The sequence below is a fragment of the Juglans microcarpa x Juglans regia genome, chromosome 5D, assembly GCF_004785595.1.
Source record: "Juglans microcarpa x Juglans regia isolate MS1-56 chromosome 5D, Jm3101_v1.0, whole genome shotgun sequence".
NCBI lineage: Eukaryota > Viridiplantae > Streptophyta > Magnoliopsida > Fagales > Juglandaceae > Juglans > Juglans microcarpa x Juglans regia.
Window position 1 is genome coordinate 8,796,797 of NC_054602.1, and position 19,412 is coordinate 8,816,208.

At 36.1% G+C, this 19,412-nt stretch overlaps 2 protein-coding genes across 3 annotated transcripts; both read right to left on the minus strand.

Moving 5' to 3' along the window:
- Positions 1-1,605: 1,605 nt before the first annotated feature.
- LOC121264237 (aspartic proteinase-like) lies at positions 1,606-8,449 on the minus strand. The gene is made up of 14 exons (XM_041167323.1): positions 8,252-8,449; positions 6,747-7,124; positions 6,575-6,635; positions 5,302-5,396; positions 5,105-5,217; positions 4,846-5,014; positions 4,706-4,745; positions 4,503-4,567; positions 3,846-3,959; positions 3,582-3,646; positions 3,096-3,252; positions 2,892-3,011; positions 1,976-2,064; positions 1,606-1,843 (listed from the first exon to the last, which is right to left on the minus strand). The coding sequence occupies exons 2-14, from the start codon at positions 7,116-7,118 to the stop codon at positions 1,759-1,761; spliced, it is 1,545 nt and encodes a 514-aa protein (XP_041023257.1). The 5' UTR covers positions 7,119-7,124; positions 8,252-8,449; the 3' UTR covers positions 1,606-1,758.
- A 5,530-nt stretch (positions 8,450-13,979) lies between these two features.
- On the minus strand, positions 13,980-16,790 carry LOC121264238 (probable WRKY transcription factor 31). Of its 2 annotated transcripts, none has more exons than XM_041167325.1 (6): positions 16,314-16,790; positions 16,084-16,185; positions 15,797-15,964; positions 15,298-15,669; positions 15,073-15,186; positions 13,980-14,941 (listed from the first exon to the last, which is right to left on the minus strand). In XM_041167325.1, the coding sequence occupies exons 1-6, from the start codon at positions 16,617-16,619 to the stop codon at positions 14,237-14,239; spliced, it is 1,767 nt and encodes a 588-aa protein (XP_041023259.1). In that variant the 5' UTR covers positions 16,620-16,790; the 3' UTR covers positions 13,980-14,236. The 2 variants fall into 2 exon arrangements, with proteins under 2 accessions (XP_041023259.1, XP_041023260.1); XM_041167326.1 differs by having other exon boundaries at positions 15,797-15,961; positions 16,314-16,777.
- Between the last annotated feature and the right edge of the window lie 2,622 nt (positions 16,791-19,412).

Below are 19,412 nucleotides of genomic sequence, written 5' to 3' on the forward strand. Positions count from 1 at the left end.
AAAAAAAAAGGATGGGTTTGAAGCTTTGGTGGGAGCAATAGCATCTGTGCTATCTACGACACTATTCCCCTCTCAAGCAATCTAATCGCTGAAAGCTCTTTTCCTCAGATAACATATCTGATGTATAAGCTTTCGGCAAAAGCTTTTTGGGACCCACGTTAGCACTGAATTTCGGCTCTGATCACTCGCTGCTCCAGTAGACGTAAATTACCAGGCGTGCTGTATATGACCATGGGATGTGAGCTTGAGATCACGATTTTCTTAGTACTAGTGTCTAAAAAAATTAATTTATTTTTATAAAATTTCTTTTAAATATTTTCCTTTTTTTTTTTTTTTTAATATCAAACAGAATTTTCAAACGCTTTTTTTTCTTAAATACAAAGGGAAGGGCAAGGCATTCTCACCTAATCATTTAGTTGGTGTTGTAAGCGTGGGTCGAAAAAGACTTAAAAACATGCCTTCTGTGTCTTATTATAATAAAGAAGCACGAGCGCTCGCTGACAAGAAAATGGCAAGATTGATGCAGTGTCTCAAAAGGTTGACGTGGTCTAAACTTTCTTACTGACCCACGTTACAGAAGATCTTAGAATCCTTTTTTATTTATTTTTTTATTTTTTTTAGCTTTTGGTAATCAACTTAGGCATATATTGGAGTATTAGTATAGCCATAAAGAGATTATAAAAAAGTAATTTTATAAATTGATATGATTTTATATAATTTATTAAATCTATTTTATAATAAAAATAACTTTACAATCTAATAAAACACATCATCTCACATTAATTTATGAAATTATTTTTATGTAATTTATTTGTGGTTAGCATATTTTACATATTGGATTCATACATGTACATAACGGCACCAAAGCTTTTGAGTATTGATTAGGCTTTTAATTAAATACAAAAACTAATTACGAGAACATATGGGCTATATGTCGATACATAGATAAACCATCCAATTTTATCACGCAACATTTAATTTATTGGGATATAAAAAAATTAGAAACGAAATAAAAAGAAATGGTTACTTTCAGGAGGCTTAAGAAGCATGCAGCTCATCATGGTACTAAATTTATAAGACAAATGATGATGTCTGATTCAGGGTCAAAATTTGTAGATATTGAGGTCATTATACCCAGCCAAAGTTTCATAACAGAGGGGCTGCTGCATGCTATCTATATGCCCCTCCCCAAAGTGACAACGAGACACTCTCTAGAAAGGCGATGGAGGCGTGCACATTATCAGAGGGTTTCACAATTGAAGAAAAACAAATATATATACCAGTTTCCACCATTGAAATTTTACACATTCAAATCGGATATCTCCAAGCTGGGATAGTGATTCACATAAAATACTTATATGGTATAAGCCAATAAAATATAAACCTCAACTCCAGGAAACACAAACACAAAATCAGCCAACGTCTATATATATATATAAAAGAACAAGAGGAAGAAGAGATGATTGGGCGAGACGTTCTGTTTTGTAAAAGAAGTAAAGGGAGGGAGAGCTCCCATGAGTGAGGAAGAGGAGTTTCTGTTGTTCATCTTGTCTAGGAATGGAGCTATTTGTAAGCATTTAGAAAGTCCGGATCAACAAAACACTATTAAGAAATTCCATGGCAAACATATTAAACCATTCAAATAAACGTGCGAATATATACACAAGCACCTTAACATTCCATCAATTCAGTTTGTCAAGCTTATGTAAGGTAGACATTAAGTAGGGAATTAAAAGATGATAGCTAGGTAAAGGTTCTTCATGCTGCCTCTGCAAATCCAACTCTCAGTTTGCCATAATCAAAGACGGTATGGTAGCGACCCATGAAGACATCCCCAAGGATCCTGCATTGCAAAGGTACCCTTTTCAGTGAGAATCGTCAAACCAGAAGCATCCCATGGGCAAATCCTTTATTATGGTAACTTAAACAAAGATAAAAAGGAAAAGAAAGAGAAATTGAAAAAAACTGGAAATACCAGAGGGGTCCACGAGGAGGAGGAACATCCAAAGCCGTAAAGCCGCTGATGCACTGAGCAGCAGAACCCTCGCCCACCTTAAGTATGTACTGATGACACCATCCACAAAAGTCGAAATCAGTACAATGACATTCTAGTTATATATCAATGAAGTTTTATTTTCTGCTCCATACCAAGACACAGAAGGATTCAATTTTAAAGAACGCATGCTTCTTGTTTTTTGCCTCTTAATCATTCTATTTATGTTTGTCAAAAAGAAAGTAGAATGAGGTTAAAAAGATACCGATCAAAAAAAAAAAAAAAAAATCATTCTATTTATGTGTAAACCAAATAAAGGCAACAGAACCAGAAACAGGACAAGTAGAAGGCAAAAAAAAACCAGATAAGAAGCAATTAGTGATTATTAACTCTTAGAATTTATAGTGTTTGACATACTCTGAATTTTTACCTGTTAGCTTAACAAAACCACTCAAAAGCGAAGACTCAGATACAACCAAAATGATCTTACATTTGGGAATGCCTTAGGGGCAATCCCTTTGCTGTGTGGCTGAAAGCTAGTTACCCAAATCCAGCAGTCTTTAGGCCAAACAAATTATTTTGGCTATGAAGTGACGAACCAATAGAAATCAGAGGTTCATAAATCAAAGAAGGTCTATTCGTGCTAGAAACATAATATCCAGGTCACAGGTGCAAACAAAACAAGAGCAACAGTAGCAACCATGCTATCAAGTCAAATGCACCATATTATTATTAATATTGAAATTCATCTTTCAAACTGATGAATAATATCAAACATATGAGGGTAAAACACTACCAGATCTACACTACTTGATTAGATGACCAATTCAAAATCCAACAAAATTGCAACTTAATAAAAAGCAAAAGAAGTTCGGGATAGTTTGGGATCACATCTTACCTCTTGAGGGGAAAGCTCAAAAATCTTTCCACCAATTGTGAAGGAAACACTAGGCATGGAAGAAACACGCCCACAGTCCACAGCAGACTCTCCCATAGGGCTTGGCATCCGGTTACAAAGCTGTGAAAGTATCAGAGGGTGTCAAGCAAGCATAAGCAGCAATATTTTTAAGATATAGCAAATGTGGTACCATAGGTGTTTCACCTCATTGACATAGTCCAGGATGTGATCTTGCGTCTGATTCTGCTTTAGCTGGTTTTGCATCCATACAACAGCCATCTCACAAGCAGGACACATGGCATCACGAATTCCATGAGACACTTTTCCACTGCTCTGATCCACGACACTCTCGATGCCCATACTGTATCAATACATTCATAGACCAACAAGTTAATCTAACCATTACGTTCAGGTAAATATTCATGTAGACATCATCAAGTGTTATGGGTTGCCCACCAAAAAAAGGGTGACAACACTAGGAATAATTAATTATAAGCATGACAAGAGAATGACAAAACACAATAAAAATGCCAACAGAAAATCTTGTGACTTGACCTAGCAACATGGGTACCATCTAAGGTGCACAATGCAGAGCATGACAGCAGATAATAGAATGAAGAAATCAAGTACTTATATGGAATTGCAGATAATGATAAGAGGCCACAGGATTATAAGAATTTTGAGTTTGACCTGACACCATGGGAACCATCGAAGGTGCACAATCCAATCTGAGAGCAGATCTTCATTGGGTTTGCCTGTTATGTACAAACAAAAAAACTAGAAATCAGTTCAATAAAGACATCGACATGAACAGTCTCCAAAGGGGTAAGTACACTGATATGCTGAGAACTATAAATCTTTCCCACCCAGTATGAAGAAGGATAAAAAGATCATAAGCCATATAATCCGACAGGAAAAACATGAATTAAAATTTAATAAAAAACAAGTATTTACCTCAGCTACAAGCAAATCAATTATTGATTGTCCATACTGCTCAACAACTGTCTTGCATTGCTGACTAACAACTCCAGAAGCTCCAATTGCTTGATTTATCATAGTAATCACAGTCTGCAAGAAAAACCACCATATATATATATATATATATATATATATATATATATTATAAGTAAAAAAAAAAAAACCACCATATTTCTAGAATAAGCATGCGTTACAATACGTGCGTTTAGCACAGCCAAATGAATGTTTTAAAGGATAAGCATGTATAGCCAAAGCCAAAGATTAATAAAGGTAAGGTGCACCTGCAAACCTTTAAGACAGACAAATGAATGGCAGAAATAAATGTAGAATCCAGCCATCAAATAAAAGAAATGGGAATGAGATACATAAGAGTTTGACAGAGAAGCCACCAAAGCATTGCGAGTGTAATGATGCCTTCAATGGTCAAAGCTTAGCACAAAAGAATGCATGGACGGCAATAGATCTATAAAATGTCTCTTCTCATTTTGCTTCCATTTTTTGTCATCTTGAATTTAATAAATATTATCATCCTACACAAAAACTGAGTTAACAAAATCCATTTCAACTCCAAGCAAACAATGACTTTGGAGGACAGCGTACAACATATCAAGAAGAAATTGATAAAATTCATACCGTTGGACCTGCCAGCAGGGAAGTGCCAGAATCTGCAATAGCTGAACAACCACCAGCACAATATCCTGCATAGCAATATGTAAAAGTTAGACCCATGAAATTAAAAGACCCAAATGATGTGATATTTACATCTTCCCTAGATTTCCAAATTTTATCTTCTCTCCATCATAAGAACGTGTACATCGGATTGTGAAAGAACATACCAGTTGGTTTATCATCGATAAGAACATCACCCATGTCAAACTATCAAAATAAAATATCAGTGATCAAATAGAGAAGATAATTAGAAAAAGAAAATATTGAACATTCGTTAACCACTAAAAGATTAAGTTTTTAGACCTACCTGCCAATAACCTTTGCGTGTCACAGGAACGTATGTGTGCTTGCCCTTGTAATGATTTGGATCTACACCACCAAAGACAATTTCACCCCCTTCTTCCTCCTCTGCTTTACGGTTGAGCCAGAATGAAAACACTTGTTCTTGAACAAGACCTTGTTCAACCATGTTGTACCTGTACGACCAGCAAGTGTCTAGTCATACATGCAACTTAAGAACTTTTTTCAGTAAAAGACCAATCAAAACTAAATATGACCACACATACCACAAAGGAACAGAATTTCCAACTGAAATCTCTTGAAATCCAAGTCCTAATATACCATCAAACTTTGCCACTAAAAAAGTAATACTAGGCTCTCTAGTTGCCTCAATAAATTCCTGAAGAGGCCAAACAGTATTTAGTATAGTCTAATCAAACTACCATCAGACGAAGTCATGTCGAGGGTAAAATGCTCAAGGTACCTGATCCTTCACAACTCGGTCACCAACTTTGACTTCGTCATAGCTAAAGAAACCAGAAATTGCTCCACTGCCATATTGGATTGCAGCAGATGTCCCTGCACGATGGATATTACCAGATGTTTCAAGACATATAATTGCAATTATCGCATGCCAATGTCCCAAATACACATGCCTTGGAAGTGTGCATCATGAAGTGGGCATTGTAACTAAAAATCACAGAATTACTGATATGCATGTTTTATGACGAACTTAATGCTCATTGGTGTCTGGGTTCTCCATCCCAGCAACGAAAAAGAACACCACTTGTTTCACTAAAATATCTCAGAGAAAATCATCTTGGAACAAAATGAAGTAGAGACCATTCCTGCAATCTTCCTACCTCACACAGCCACTCGGGATTTGGCGAAGAATTGGTTGGGTGGTTAGAAAATAAGTCACAATTCAACACCCCACGTCCCCAAAAACAAAACAACAGGAAAAATTAAACAAATCCCACTAGATTCCAAAAGACCTTAATGTGTATGAACCTTCATCTCACTCTCCCATAAGGGTGATAAACGGTCCTGTCAGACCGAACGGACCAACCGTTTAGGTCCGGACCGAGACTTAGACCTGCCCACATTTTAGAGGACCGAAAAGTTTCGGTCCAGTCCACGGTCCAGGGTTTTTCCGGACCGGACCAGACTGAATGAAAAATTAAAAAATATATATATTTTATATATAATAATTGTACAATTAATAATATAAAATTTTAAATATATTATTAATACTTGTTAATATTCTATAAATTAACAATATTTTATATATATCTTCATCTAACCTATCACTATTAACAATATAAAATTTTAAATATGTTATTAACACTTGTTAATATTCTATGAATTAACTAATATATAATATCAATTAGTTAATTATATAAATTAATAATATAATTTTCATCTAATTTATTGTCATTGACCATATAAAATATTTTTTTATTGAGTTTGTTACATAATCCATATTAATAAGTCACTTAATTTAATTTAGTATTTTAAATAAATTTTTTTTTATTAATTATTTAAAAAAATAAAAAAAAAATCGGCCGGACCTACTAGACCGGACCGGTCCCTTTGGGTGTTTGGTCCATTCCGGTCCGGAAACCATTTGCACCCCTACTCTCCCATATAAGTCAACATAAACATAGAAATAAAATTAATGAATTTATACCACTCAAAATTAGTTTTTGAATCAATAACCTGAAATAAACTTAGCCTAAGGTGACGCAACAACTAACCATTTTTCTTGTAGGTGCTCGAATCGCTTGATTTGTACTTCGCATGGAAAAAACATGGCACCTGCAACCATATATGCAAAAACATCAACATTTTCCTTGAATAAAAATTTCTATACAGCCAATATATTTCATTTGACAATTATTCAACACAGACTGAAGCATAGAAGCTCACCGAGAGATAGCACTTAGATGATGGCACCCACAGATTAGAGCTGCCAGTGTCAAAAATTACAGTGAAATTCTGAGGGGGACTACCGATACCAATCTCACCATAGTATTGAGCGTCCAAGTAGTTCTTTAAAACAACAATGTCTGTGTCCTTAGAGTCACCGAGATTATTAGGGATATGATACTTCCTTGTAGAAGCTCTTAAAGACTCTGCATCCTTGGACTCAAGCCGTGTGGCCAACCGGTTGTTTTTGTCCAGTTTCGTCTTTTTCAAGCCAATCCTAACAAAGCCATTGTTGGAAGCAGAGGTGACCAGAGAAAACAACAGGGTCGAAATGAACAGAGACAACACGACTGCTTTCAAGTTGGTTCCCATGTTTATCTATTGGTCCACAACGAAAAAATAATGAAGATTAAGTAAAGCCTTAATGGGCCAAAGCAAACAGACATATGTGTGTGTGTGTGTGCGCGCGCGCGCACGTGTGTGTGTTGGGGGTGGGGGGGGGTGGGGGGTTAACAAAAACCCTTTTGAGAATGCGTGAGTTGTTCCAAAATAAACAAAACATCGGGGGGGGGGGGGGGGGGGGGGGGGGGGGGGGGGGGGGGGGGGGGGGGGGGGGGCTTAACAAAAACCCTTTTGAGAATGCGTGAGTTGTTCCAAAAGAAACAAAACATCTGAAAAGGTGTTTCGTTGCTGAGATACGGAACGGTAGTACCGTAGTAGACAAAGAGATAAGTAAATTAAATCTGAATTATTGTCCTAGTTAAAGGTCAGTTAAATATTTTAGCTTCAGATACTAACATTTGAGCTTAGTTAACCAGAGTGTAAAAGAGAAAACAGAGTAATTCTAAACCGCATTTCTATCGTTCCAGCAATATTCTGAGCAACCAACCATAAGGAAATGTAGGCAAATCAAACATGATTACTGTTTACTTGCTTCAAAAGGGTAGGGGAGTGGAAGTTATTCGACATGAAAAAGAAGAAGACAGAAACACAGCCTAATCCAATATTAGTTTAAATGATGAAGAGACCTTCTATAAACCACGGCGCTTGCAGATGAAAGCCCTTGAGCAACAATATAAAATAAAACTCAGATTTTCGTTCATCTTGATTTTACGCCGTTTTCTCACCAACCAACCAGAGCTTTAAAAAGGACAGGCATTACAAGTAGTCCGTACTTTCGAACAAAAAAAACACAATCACCAAAACAAATTGCAAAATTTGCATGCAAATACTCCAAACACTAACATGAACTCGTCAATGAACAATAATCACAAACTGAAACCGTCTATTGTCATAAAGAAAAGTAATCCACAAAACAAGCAAATAATCGCCCAACCCAACATTTCTAACAAAACCAAGAAAAAAAACTTAAAAAACAATTTTCCATCGCTTCCTTCTTCGCATAGATGAAACAGCATAATTTTTGAGTAATTAAAACTCAAACAGCAATGGAATGATAATCTTAGACATTATTAAAAGCAAAAGAGAGAGAAGAATTTACTCACGGAAAAGCAAAGGCAGAGGAGAGGAAAGTTGAAGAAGAGGAAGGGAAACGAAGGTGGGATTTAAACTTGGCGAGAGAAAGAGACGGAAAAACTGCCTGTCACTGGGTTAGACCACCAGGTCCAGCATGCCTTTACTCTCTTTATATAGAGGGAGGTGCAATTCCAGGCTTTTTCTGCAACGCAAAGAACGAGTGCCTCTCCGTAAAGTTTCTGACAGAGATGGGATTATAACCGTCGGATTTCGGTCCACGATGGACTCGTTTCTCCGACTGGCCCTCAAAAAGCAAGACGATTTTTAATCATATACTTTCGTGTATAGAGTACTGAATATGAGATTTGGAGTTAGAGCCGTTGATAGTGGACAAAGACAGAATGAGATCGAGGAGAGCGAGATGACGATTGGCGGGAAATTCTGATGCGGTAGAATAGAGAATAGAATAGAGTTGTTGGTGGTTTGTAACGGAAGGCTTACGTGGCAACGAAGCATGCAGTTTGGCAAACACCCCGAACGCAACACCTCCCACATTTGCCTCGTTGGCGAGGATTAGTGTGACTTGGGAATTATTACGTGCAAGGTGCTCTCATAAATAGCTCATATATAAATAAGCAAAGTTATATTTTATCCTAAAATCACAATCTATATATAGAAGATGCCACCTATATTTATAATTTTACTAATATAAAATTATAATTATAGGGTGGTGCTACTGTACAGCCTGAATTTGCCTCCAAATTTGATCCCTTCTACATTTTATTTTTTTTAAATGTTAAAAAAAAATACAAATTCATTAGTGGTGACTTTTTTAAATATTTAAAATAATAATAATAAATTAAGGTCAAATCCAAGGAACAAACTAGCAAAAAATCCTAAATGTACTTAAAAAAAATTTATAAAAAACTTACTTCTCCACATGTCAATTATTAATATATTGAAAATCATGAAATTTGAATTATATTTCAAAAGAAAACTAACAAAATGAGTCTTTTAAGTAAAACTTGTAAGTAGATGTATCACTACTCTTTTTCATAATTTTATATGCTGACGTGTCAGCCATTAAAATAGTGAATTCTTTTAAATTTTTAATTCGAATTAAAAAATAAAAATGGTAAAATAGAGCAGACACTCAATATATATAATATTGTACATAAAATTGTATGCACATATAGCACTACTCTTTGTAAAATTATAAACTATATATAATAAACGACATGTGAAATTATATAAATAAAATAAAAACGAGAATATCAAATATCCGTACTATAAAATTACTTAATAATTACTTAGTCTTAATATCAGTCTACCATGTATGTATAAACTTGTTTCCTTTTTCTTAATCCGCATTTGGAAAAATAATTCATGACTGACAGACAGGACTAATAGCCAAAACATGCATTTGGACTGTGATTTATTGTCATCAATCTTCATTTACGGGTTTTCAGTCATCATGTATTAATACACAAGAACACTTCCGATGGTACGTCATTTGCTTGATTAAAGGATTAATTAATGCATGCCCTCGGCATTTTGCAAAGGAATATTATTGAATAGTGTGGATCACCCATTAATTTACAAGGCATGAATTCCATCTATAGACGTACCTTAATGGCAAAGAAACCAACCATTCATGGTAGGTTTGGTTTGGTCATGGGCTTAAAAAATGAATGGCATGTACATTTGGCCGAAATGAGAGGAACAAGTTGCAGAAAGAAGCAAGCATAGCTAACTAAAATAACTTAAGAATGATCTCAACCGATGATGCTGCGCAAGGTACTCTCTCACTAGTGAAAGGTACCGATCCTTGGGTGCAAGAAAGAGATCAACATGGCTCTTGGACTGCAAAAGTTGAGCAAAAAGCAAGCATGCATCTTCATACATGATCATGACCACATGATGATGAACGTGGCAATCGTCTCGCGTTCAAAAACTTCTACCTCCTTTTTCTTGTTTTGACATTAAAAATCAGTCTTGATCAGTACCAAATGGCCATACATCCGATCAGATGCCTCTTTTCTTGTCCAGGCCTGGAAATTGGGTGTCCATTAAAAGTATCGTACTAGTTGCAAGATGAAAATGATATATAGTATGTCATTTGCGTTTATTCCTTCAATTTGATGGTTGATATATTTTTAAAAAAAAAATTTTATTTAATTGTTAAAAAAATTAAAAAATAAAATAAAATTTACACTAAAAAACACCCTCAAAGATCAAAACTTAGCGGCAAAGTAGCAACACCGATTGTTCTTCACAAAACAACATGCAAACAGAAGAATGCAAAGACAGTTGGCCCTTTGGTTGATGACAAATCTGTGACGGTACATGGTGGTGGTGGTGGTGTACATTACGTGTGCAGAATTAAGGCTGTACTTTTACTCCACGCAACTAGTTATATAGAAGGATGAGAAATAATAGTTGCAGTTAAGTCTGTAAACGTCGTATAATTATTTTAAAAAAATGAATAAGTATGAAATTTACATGAAAAAATTTAATATTTTAATAATAAATCACATTCATTTTTAAAGCGACTACACGGCGCTTACACATTTCAGTATTATTTATATAGGATTGGGGCTTTTTTTTTAGGCAAGCCCTTAGCGGCATTTTCAAGACCAATGAACAGTCATTTCTATACCAAATTTGGGCCTTGAGATGCAGACTGCATGTGTGAAACATATATAAGCTGGGCCTACGATGTAAGTGTTGGAACATGATAGGCCCAGCTTATATATCTTCGATCTAGCTAGAATAGAGTAACTAAGGACCAATGACCATATAGTAATAACTCTTATCATTACTTGGGTTGATGTATTTTTCAAGAAGAATAGAGTCGTGACCTATCTTCAACCCGATAATGATAATTAATGGGGAGGAGTCTTGTACATTTGGCAAGTATTTTAGTTACTTTGGGAATTAGTGTTCGGACTTTTGAAGGGATCGAGTAACTAAGGACCAATGACCATATATGGTGCGTCTGTTATAACTAAATTCCTAAACCAAATTTTTCTGCGAGTTAATTAATAAGTACTCATGATCTTGAGGTAGTCTCTATTCAATTGCATTAATGCTCTCACCCACGTTCTTTAAATTAAAAATAATAATAAGTATGCATCATTTTTCACAATACTTTATACAATAATGTTTTAAAAAGAAGGATATTTTTATAAACTATCTTATAAAACTAACATTATTTTATAAAAATATGTTTATTTTGTAATATTTATTTATGAAATGTATCGTGTAGAGAAACTAATTAGCCAACGAAGGGGCCGCAAAAAAACAATGAACTCTCACAGAATCCGAGGGACCCTATTATCTGTTCAATCAGCAATGGGCATCTCTGATCTCCTTTTCGTTCTTCAAATTATTTAGCATGGATGGATGATATGAAGCCCAATGATCATCGTTTGAATGGGTGTATATGAGCCTATCTATCAATATTTTTACGTTTAAATAAAAGAAACATGTTATTTATATTTATAATTTTTACTTTTATAATAATATATGTTGATTTTGTCAATTATTGATATATATATGTTAAATATTATGATATTTGAAATTCAAAATTTAAATTTAAAAAGAAAACTAATAGAATAAATAATTAAGGTGTTGTCATTGTGTCCTATTTACTTTCCTTTTTTTTTTTCTTTTTTTTTTCTAAAGGGTCATTTTTTCAAAATTAAAAATAACCCTTAAATTTTATTCATAATTCCATGTATATATATAGAAATTGTTCCCCCCAAAAAAATTCATAATTCCCTTATTCCTATAACCTCTAGATTTTGTATAATTTCTATATATTATCTATTTTCAATGATGTGGCCCCACTACAATTAAATTAAAATCAAGATTGGGAGAAATAATAAACTATTAACATTGAACCCAAAGTTTTTTTTTATACAATATTAAGTTTTTTAATATAGAATACAAAGTGAAAATACAAGAAAAACTATTTAATATTGATGATTTATACGAAAAATAGTGAAGATGATTTATCTTCTAAATGTCATTGAACAAGGAAAAGTTTACTTAAGGTCACGATTAATTGACATCATTCTATGCTTAATAAATAGCTAGATTTTACATGAAATTTGATAAACTAACTTAGATATTATAATGAAAGATGACATTCTAAAATATCACTTGATAGTTGATTAGTTTCTATGAAGAAAATAATTCTAAATATTTCATATTTACAAAAATAATAATGGATGAATATTATTCTATGAAATATTGTCGCCAAAAATCTGAAACAGATATTAAGTTATGTTTTTAAAATAGTTGATTAGTTTCTATGAAGAAAATAATTTCTAAATAATTCATATTTATAGAAATAATAATGGATGAATATTATTCTATAAAATATTATTATAAAAAATCTGAAACAGACATTAAGTTATGTTCTTACAATTTTATTTTTACGTTATTTGTCAAGTACTATCGAGATTTAATTTTATATACAATTATACTTTATAATTTTGTAATATCTTTTTTATTTTACATAAATATCTCGTGCAGTAGAAAAGTGGGCCCTCTAAAAACAAATTGTTGAGTTCCGGCACTGGTCATGTTATGAATTACTTTCAGTATCTTCCAAAACAATGTGAAAATGGAAATTAATTAATCTAGCACACGGCCTGTGAAATTTCACATGATTGCAATGAACCTGAAAATTTCTATGATATATACACGTTAATTACGCGATGGACTGGAAATTGTGGCAGGCATTTGTCATATAATTTTCTTTCTGGAATATCTTCGAAATTAAGCACAAGATCATTTCAAACATGGAAATTAAGTATATATCCATCGGTAGTATATCTCACTGCACATCACATGCAATAACTCCGAAATTACTTTGATATATACACATCATGAGCATGGACCAGAACTTTCTACACGGAAGAGAAACGAAAGGAAAGATGAAGAAGAAAATTATTATGAGATTAGCATTCATATTCACATGCAAACACGTGGTATCGCACAGAAAAGACTTGTTGATCTTTTTCTGCGTTTTCTTCTTTGTACGTACGTCCATGATCTCCATTTTCTCGCCCCTTGGATGGGGTGCTTGGAAAGGGTGAAAGACAATTTGTACGGTGGATGAGGTATGTACGGTGGGCGACTCTCAAAGTTCCACGCTCTGATTTTTTAATATTTTTTGTTCACATGATTGGATTGGATTGGATTGGATTGGATATATAATAGCTAGCTAAGGCAGAACGTGATGTCAATCAAGGTACACGGAAAGTCAAAAAACGTATCCCAGTTGTCCAATTGAAAAATAGCAGCTCGCATTCACAATGATCCAAGAAACTCCCATCCACCAAATTGAATTAAAAAGCTTTTCTTTATCCCATTTCTTTAATTAGTTGCATGAAGTTTGACGTCAACACGTAGCATTCATTTTCATCGATCCCACACAGACAACGTAGTTGCCTGGAAGTCTCTCTTTGGTCTACGATTTCAGGTCGATTTATAATTTATTGCACATTATCGTTTACGTGTCAAACAGTGATCAAAGCCGTATTTCTTGACTAGAAAATTAACGAATATACCACGAAAGCTAGCTAGCGTGAATACTATTCTTTCTTCCTTTCTTTCTTGATCGATGAGTTTAATTTGTCGTTCTCGATCGATCGACATCGACGTTTCTGAGATTGTTTGGGAAGAAAGAAAACAAAGATATTAAAAAGTAAATAGATCTAGCTAGAAAGTCATGTAATGTGATAATTAAAGGAATAAACTTTTTTTTCTTCTTCCGTGTATTTACCGATCGAGAAAGTTGAATAAAATTATTCAGAATGAAACAATTAATTAGCTAGAAACAATGAGAACTCGTGTTCTAACCCTCCCCCAACAAGGATAAAAAAAATATGAACATGTAATCACATTCTCATCCCGCCCAAAAAAAAACGAAGAAAAGCTTGACAAGGAGAAAATAATTAACAATTAAGGACGAAGAAAATTATCAGATCGATCAACAACTTCTAATTCCCACGAAAGCTGCTGATTTTGTTGCTGTTCATGTTTGTTGTCATGTTGGCACTGTTGCTGTTGTTGTTCGTGGCGGCGTTATTGTTCGGATGAGTTCCGCCTATGATGGATGAGATGGCCGCAGCAAGAGCTGCGGTGAAGTTTGGGTCAGCGGTGATGGCGGCGGTGGCAGCACTCACCGTGTCAGCCAAAGAAGGCGGTTGAGTTTGGTGCAACGTCTGTAGTTGAGGTGCTGCTTGGTTTTGGGTGTGGGATAATTGGGAAGCTCCCATTTCTTGGGAAAGCTGAAGGCCGGCGAATTTCGATTGGTTGTAGAGTGCTTGACCAAGAACCTGAGTCAGTGGTGGGGTTGGCACTGACCCAAAGGTCTGGTGTTGGCCTTGGAAATGGACCGGAAACTGGGAAGGGGATCTTTGAAACTGCAACGGGTTGGGGGAGTGAGTAAGGTCCAGCGTCACAGTAGGAAATGGCGCTGAAGCTGAGATCGTTGCCATGCTCGATGAGCAAGGGAGAATAGCCCTTGCCAACAAATTTGGATTCATCAGCCCATCTGCGCTCGACATGGATCCCGATAGCAACATGGTGGCAGCGGCCGCTGTGGTTGATGCCATGGCCATTGCTGCTGGAGGAAGCGGATGATTATGGTTTCCTTCGTAAGTGGTTATTAAAATCGTTCGGTCCTCAGCACAGCGCTGAACCTGAAAAATTAATTCCCAGTAGAATTCGTATTAGTCTTAACTGGAATTTCAATTAAAGCATGTCAATGATCAATAGCTAATTAATTAAGTTCAGCAATGGAACTCAATCCACAAAAAAGAATAAAACGTACTTGTTTGCGGACAGGACAGCCAACCGCCATGGTACAGCGATAATACGCCCGGGGACATGGGTTGCCTTTCGCCATCTTTTGTCCGTATTTTCGCCATTGGCAGCCATCGGTGATCTGTGTTTGTTCAAATCATATATGTTAATGACTTAATATTCATGACAGAAATGGAGACCCTTTATAATGACGTTGTTCAAACTTTGAAACAAGATTTATAAATTAACGTACCATAGGAGCTTCTGATCGTGCACGAACTGAAACACGGGCTTTCCTCATCGTAGCTTCTGTGGATTGGTGGTCAATAGCCTTGGAGGCATTCAATTTGGGAACCTTATTTGGAACCCAACCTTGTGTCTCGGACTCCGGGCTCTCTTCCCTACCAACCCTTTTGCCATCCCGATCTTTATCAAATGAAACAATCTCACTCTTACCGGTGTTAATGTTCCTAGGCGATCCAGAAATGGTTCGGTCTTCCGATGATGACTGAGATACCTCGTTTATCTCAGCTATGGCACCAGGGCCTAGATCCATAAACTGTCTAGGCACAACTACACCTCCAACATCCTGTTTTGTCACTTCAGATTTACCTTCAACAACGACCTGATGATCACCAAATACCAATAAAGTTGATTAACTAATTACTCATTTGAAAATATCTTACAATATAAATGTTTGAAAATTAAAGAAAGCTATTCAGGCAATTAGTTAAAAATTATTGATTAATTACCTCATGCTCTTGTGTGCTATCGACTCGATGATTCTGTTGCTGTTGCATTAATGCCACAAGATGCATCTGTAGGGTACTGTAATTGTTGCTTACTTGACCAAGCATGTCTCTCAGCCTTTGGTTCTCCGAATTCATATGTTGGAGCTCTATTTGCAACTGTGCCAGCTGCTGTAACATGCGAAATCCTTTATCATCATCTCAGAGTCATAAAGCATAAAAAAAATATAGAAAAGGGTTTTTCTTAATCATCTCGAATAACTATTGCTTAAGATTGAACATTTTCTTACCTCAGTCTTTGCTCTCTTGTCTTCATGAGCGTCCGATGAAATCCCATCATCCACCGTTGATTGATCACTTCCAGTATTAGCGGTAAGAAGGTGCAACCCAGTCTATATTTAGCCAAAAAGGCAAAATCAAAACAAGAAAAGGAAACACTATTTAGCATCACTAGCAAATATCTAACATGAGTTGAATATATAGAAAGTGAAAATCAACAGAATTCGATCGGAGCACGTACGTTGACATCAGAATCAGGCCTGGGAGTAGCTTCACCATGGAAATTCTCCTTCTTGATAATGGCTTTGGAATCATCGACATCGTCTTTATGAAAACCTGACCTTCTCTTATCCGCAAAGAAGTCAACCTCGTCGACGAAATACCGGTTCTCATCGGACGGCAGTGGAGTTTTCTGCTCCTCCCTACGGTCAAGAGGCACCGGAAACTGAATACCGGGGAACATCCTATCGTGGGATAGCTTGTTCTTGTTGAGGAGGAAGCTGCCGAGGGAGTCGGAGTCAAGGGTGAGACCCCATCCTTTGTCCATAAAGCAGGAAAAGTTGCAGACGCAGGTAGCGGGCGGGAAAGAAATTGGGCAGGGAGAGATACAGAAGGAGCGAGTCTGAAAGAGAGAGAGAGAGAGAGAGAGAGATGAGAAAAGCTTGGTGAGGAAGGATGTGGGGTGAAGTCTTTCACCGGTGCAATTGGCTCGGCTATAAAAAGGGTTTGGACGTAGCCAAATGGATTTGGATTTTGTGCTCTCTGTGTGTCTGTGAGAGAGAGAGAAAGAGAGAGAGAGAGAGAGAGACAATTTGATGGGAACTTGACAATATACGTCAGGCGGTGCGTCAGGTTGCCAGATGGCAGTGGGGCCCTCTCCAGACACCCGACTTTCGGGCATTTCAATTCATTGGTCTTGCCCCGTTTCTCCTATTGTAATAACCAATATCAACTTGCCCCGAGTTTGAACTTTTTACATCGAAAAAAGTCAAAATAAACTCTCAATCAGTCGACTTTCATTCAAACATATATCCCACATATAGATTATTAAACTCTTTATTCTAATTTTGCAAAGAAAACTTGATGGGATCCGGATAGGGGTCAGGTCAGAAAAAACTATTGGCAGTTGATAACCCGACCCGGATAGGAAGAAAGCAAGGGAGCCAAGAGGAGGTGGGGACTGGGAGCGGGAGGGGAGTTTCGCGTACATTTCGTGTGAGGAAAGAGTTTTGACTAAGTTCATGAAATGAATCCACCGCCCCGAATGAAGCGGCGCGTTCCACGTGAGGAAAAAGAAAAGATAGGCCAGCCAAGTCAACGAATTTGACGGCCCGTCTCTCTCTCTCTCTCTCTCTCTGTATGAGAGACCGAGGACCGGCTGGAGAAGTGGCTCAGTCTTTGGGCGGCCCCCACGTAGCATGACATGAGACACCACGTTTCAGATCTGCCCCCAGAGGAAACCACCCTTTCTTGACTCTTCACACCGGTGGGACCGAGTCCATTGCAGCTTAGACTTGACTTTTTTGCCACCCCCCATCCTTTCCTCCTTTTGTTCTGACTGGCTTAACTAGCACCTGCATGCAGGATAGACGTTAACTTGTTTAACATTATCGGTAATGTTAATAAACAAACAGCTTGTAACATTTACGAATAATTTGATCAGAACATAAAGATCATTAAGCCTAAGCTAGCTTTTATTGTGCTGTATATGCAGAATTGACAGTAGTACCAATTTCCTGGCTAAATGCTTAGGCAATTCAGCCCGTGACTGATCTCTTTAATTATATTATAACTTGGTTTTGAAAATAAACCAGATAAAGGACGTTGGAAATCAACAAGCTCGATCGTGGGTTGGCATGATCGTGATTACACCACTAGTCACTATCATTATCCAAGAAAAAACATGAAAGAAGGTCCTCTTACTTTAAATATCTGTTTTAATGCTAAACGCAGCCTCATGTATTATTATTGGGTAATGTCATAATCGGAAAATCAAGTTTCTCATACAGATTACTCTGTCATTTTGACATTGCATTCATGGACGACGTTACTTGCATTTGACTTTTAGGCTCGATCTCATTAATTATCATCATATCTTGCATCAAAATTAAATTGGGATCCCAACAAAAAAGGAGAAAAAAATATATTAATATAAAGTAATATGGGTTTCAAATCTCAAATATCATGCATATATGTTATATATGCAGGTTAATTAATTAAATATTTAAACTTGGCATGGAATACCCTTATTTTATAAGGTTATTGGACACCTTAGTCGACGTTCCTTATTAATTAATTCTGAAGGAAAAAGTCAGTACGTAGTCAGATGATTCAAACCTTGATGATGATCAACATGCAATTTGTCATGTGTGTGTACTGTATAAATATCACGACAATTACCAAAAGTCTCGGGCGGGGATAATAATATTAATGTTAGATATCTTGTCTATATATATATATACCTTAATTATTTTCGAACCTTAATTTCTTCGTTGCAATGCACCAGGGCAAGTTTCCAACTTCTTGTGACGTTCTACTTTTGCTTTACTGTCTTTAATCCTATTTAATGTTACTTTTGAAAATTTGACGACGAAAGAGAAAAAGTAATGGGTTTTGCAGTATATATATATATATTCTATCCCGCGGGCTTAGAAAAAACGAATTGCCCTGCTGGCCAGCTTCCTTTCTTTTACCAGCTTGACTGACCAACCGATGTTTTTATTATAAATCTGATCTAAATTAGAAACTTCAACATCCAGACAGCTTTGAAAAATCTGATCTTAGTTGATCTGGCAAATACAAAAATGTCGGCCAAAATTTGACCGACTGATATGAGATTTATTCGGAAGACATGATGAGGATGCGCGCAGTAGTACTACTACTTTTCAACACCATGCATGATTAATATATGAGTTATCGATCCTAGTCATTAGCCAACTCATATATACATACGTACGTCGACGTTAATGGGCTCAGAATCTAGCAATCAACTAGTGGAGAATTTCTCCATGCATGCACAGATGGCGTTGCCTTATTAGGAAAATCTGGACTGGATTTCAAAGGTTTCTGTTCAAACATATGGCGCCCAAAGTAAGAGGAAAAAGTATGGAACGTGCATGCAAGTAGTCGTGCATTGAGACAGAAATATATTATTGATCGTCCATTTAATTCAAGAGGGTATGGGAAAGTTGTGTTTTGTTCATTTGCTTCAAACAGCAGGTTTAGAACATGGTGAATAAACTATATATATATAATATATATATATATATATGGCCCATTGGTTCAAATTTAGCGACTTTTTTTTGGTGGTTTATTCTAGTACGTACGTGCCCCAGTTTAT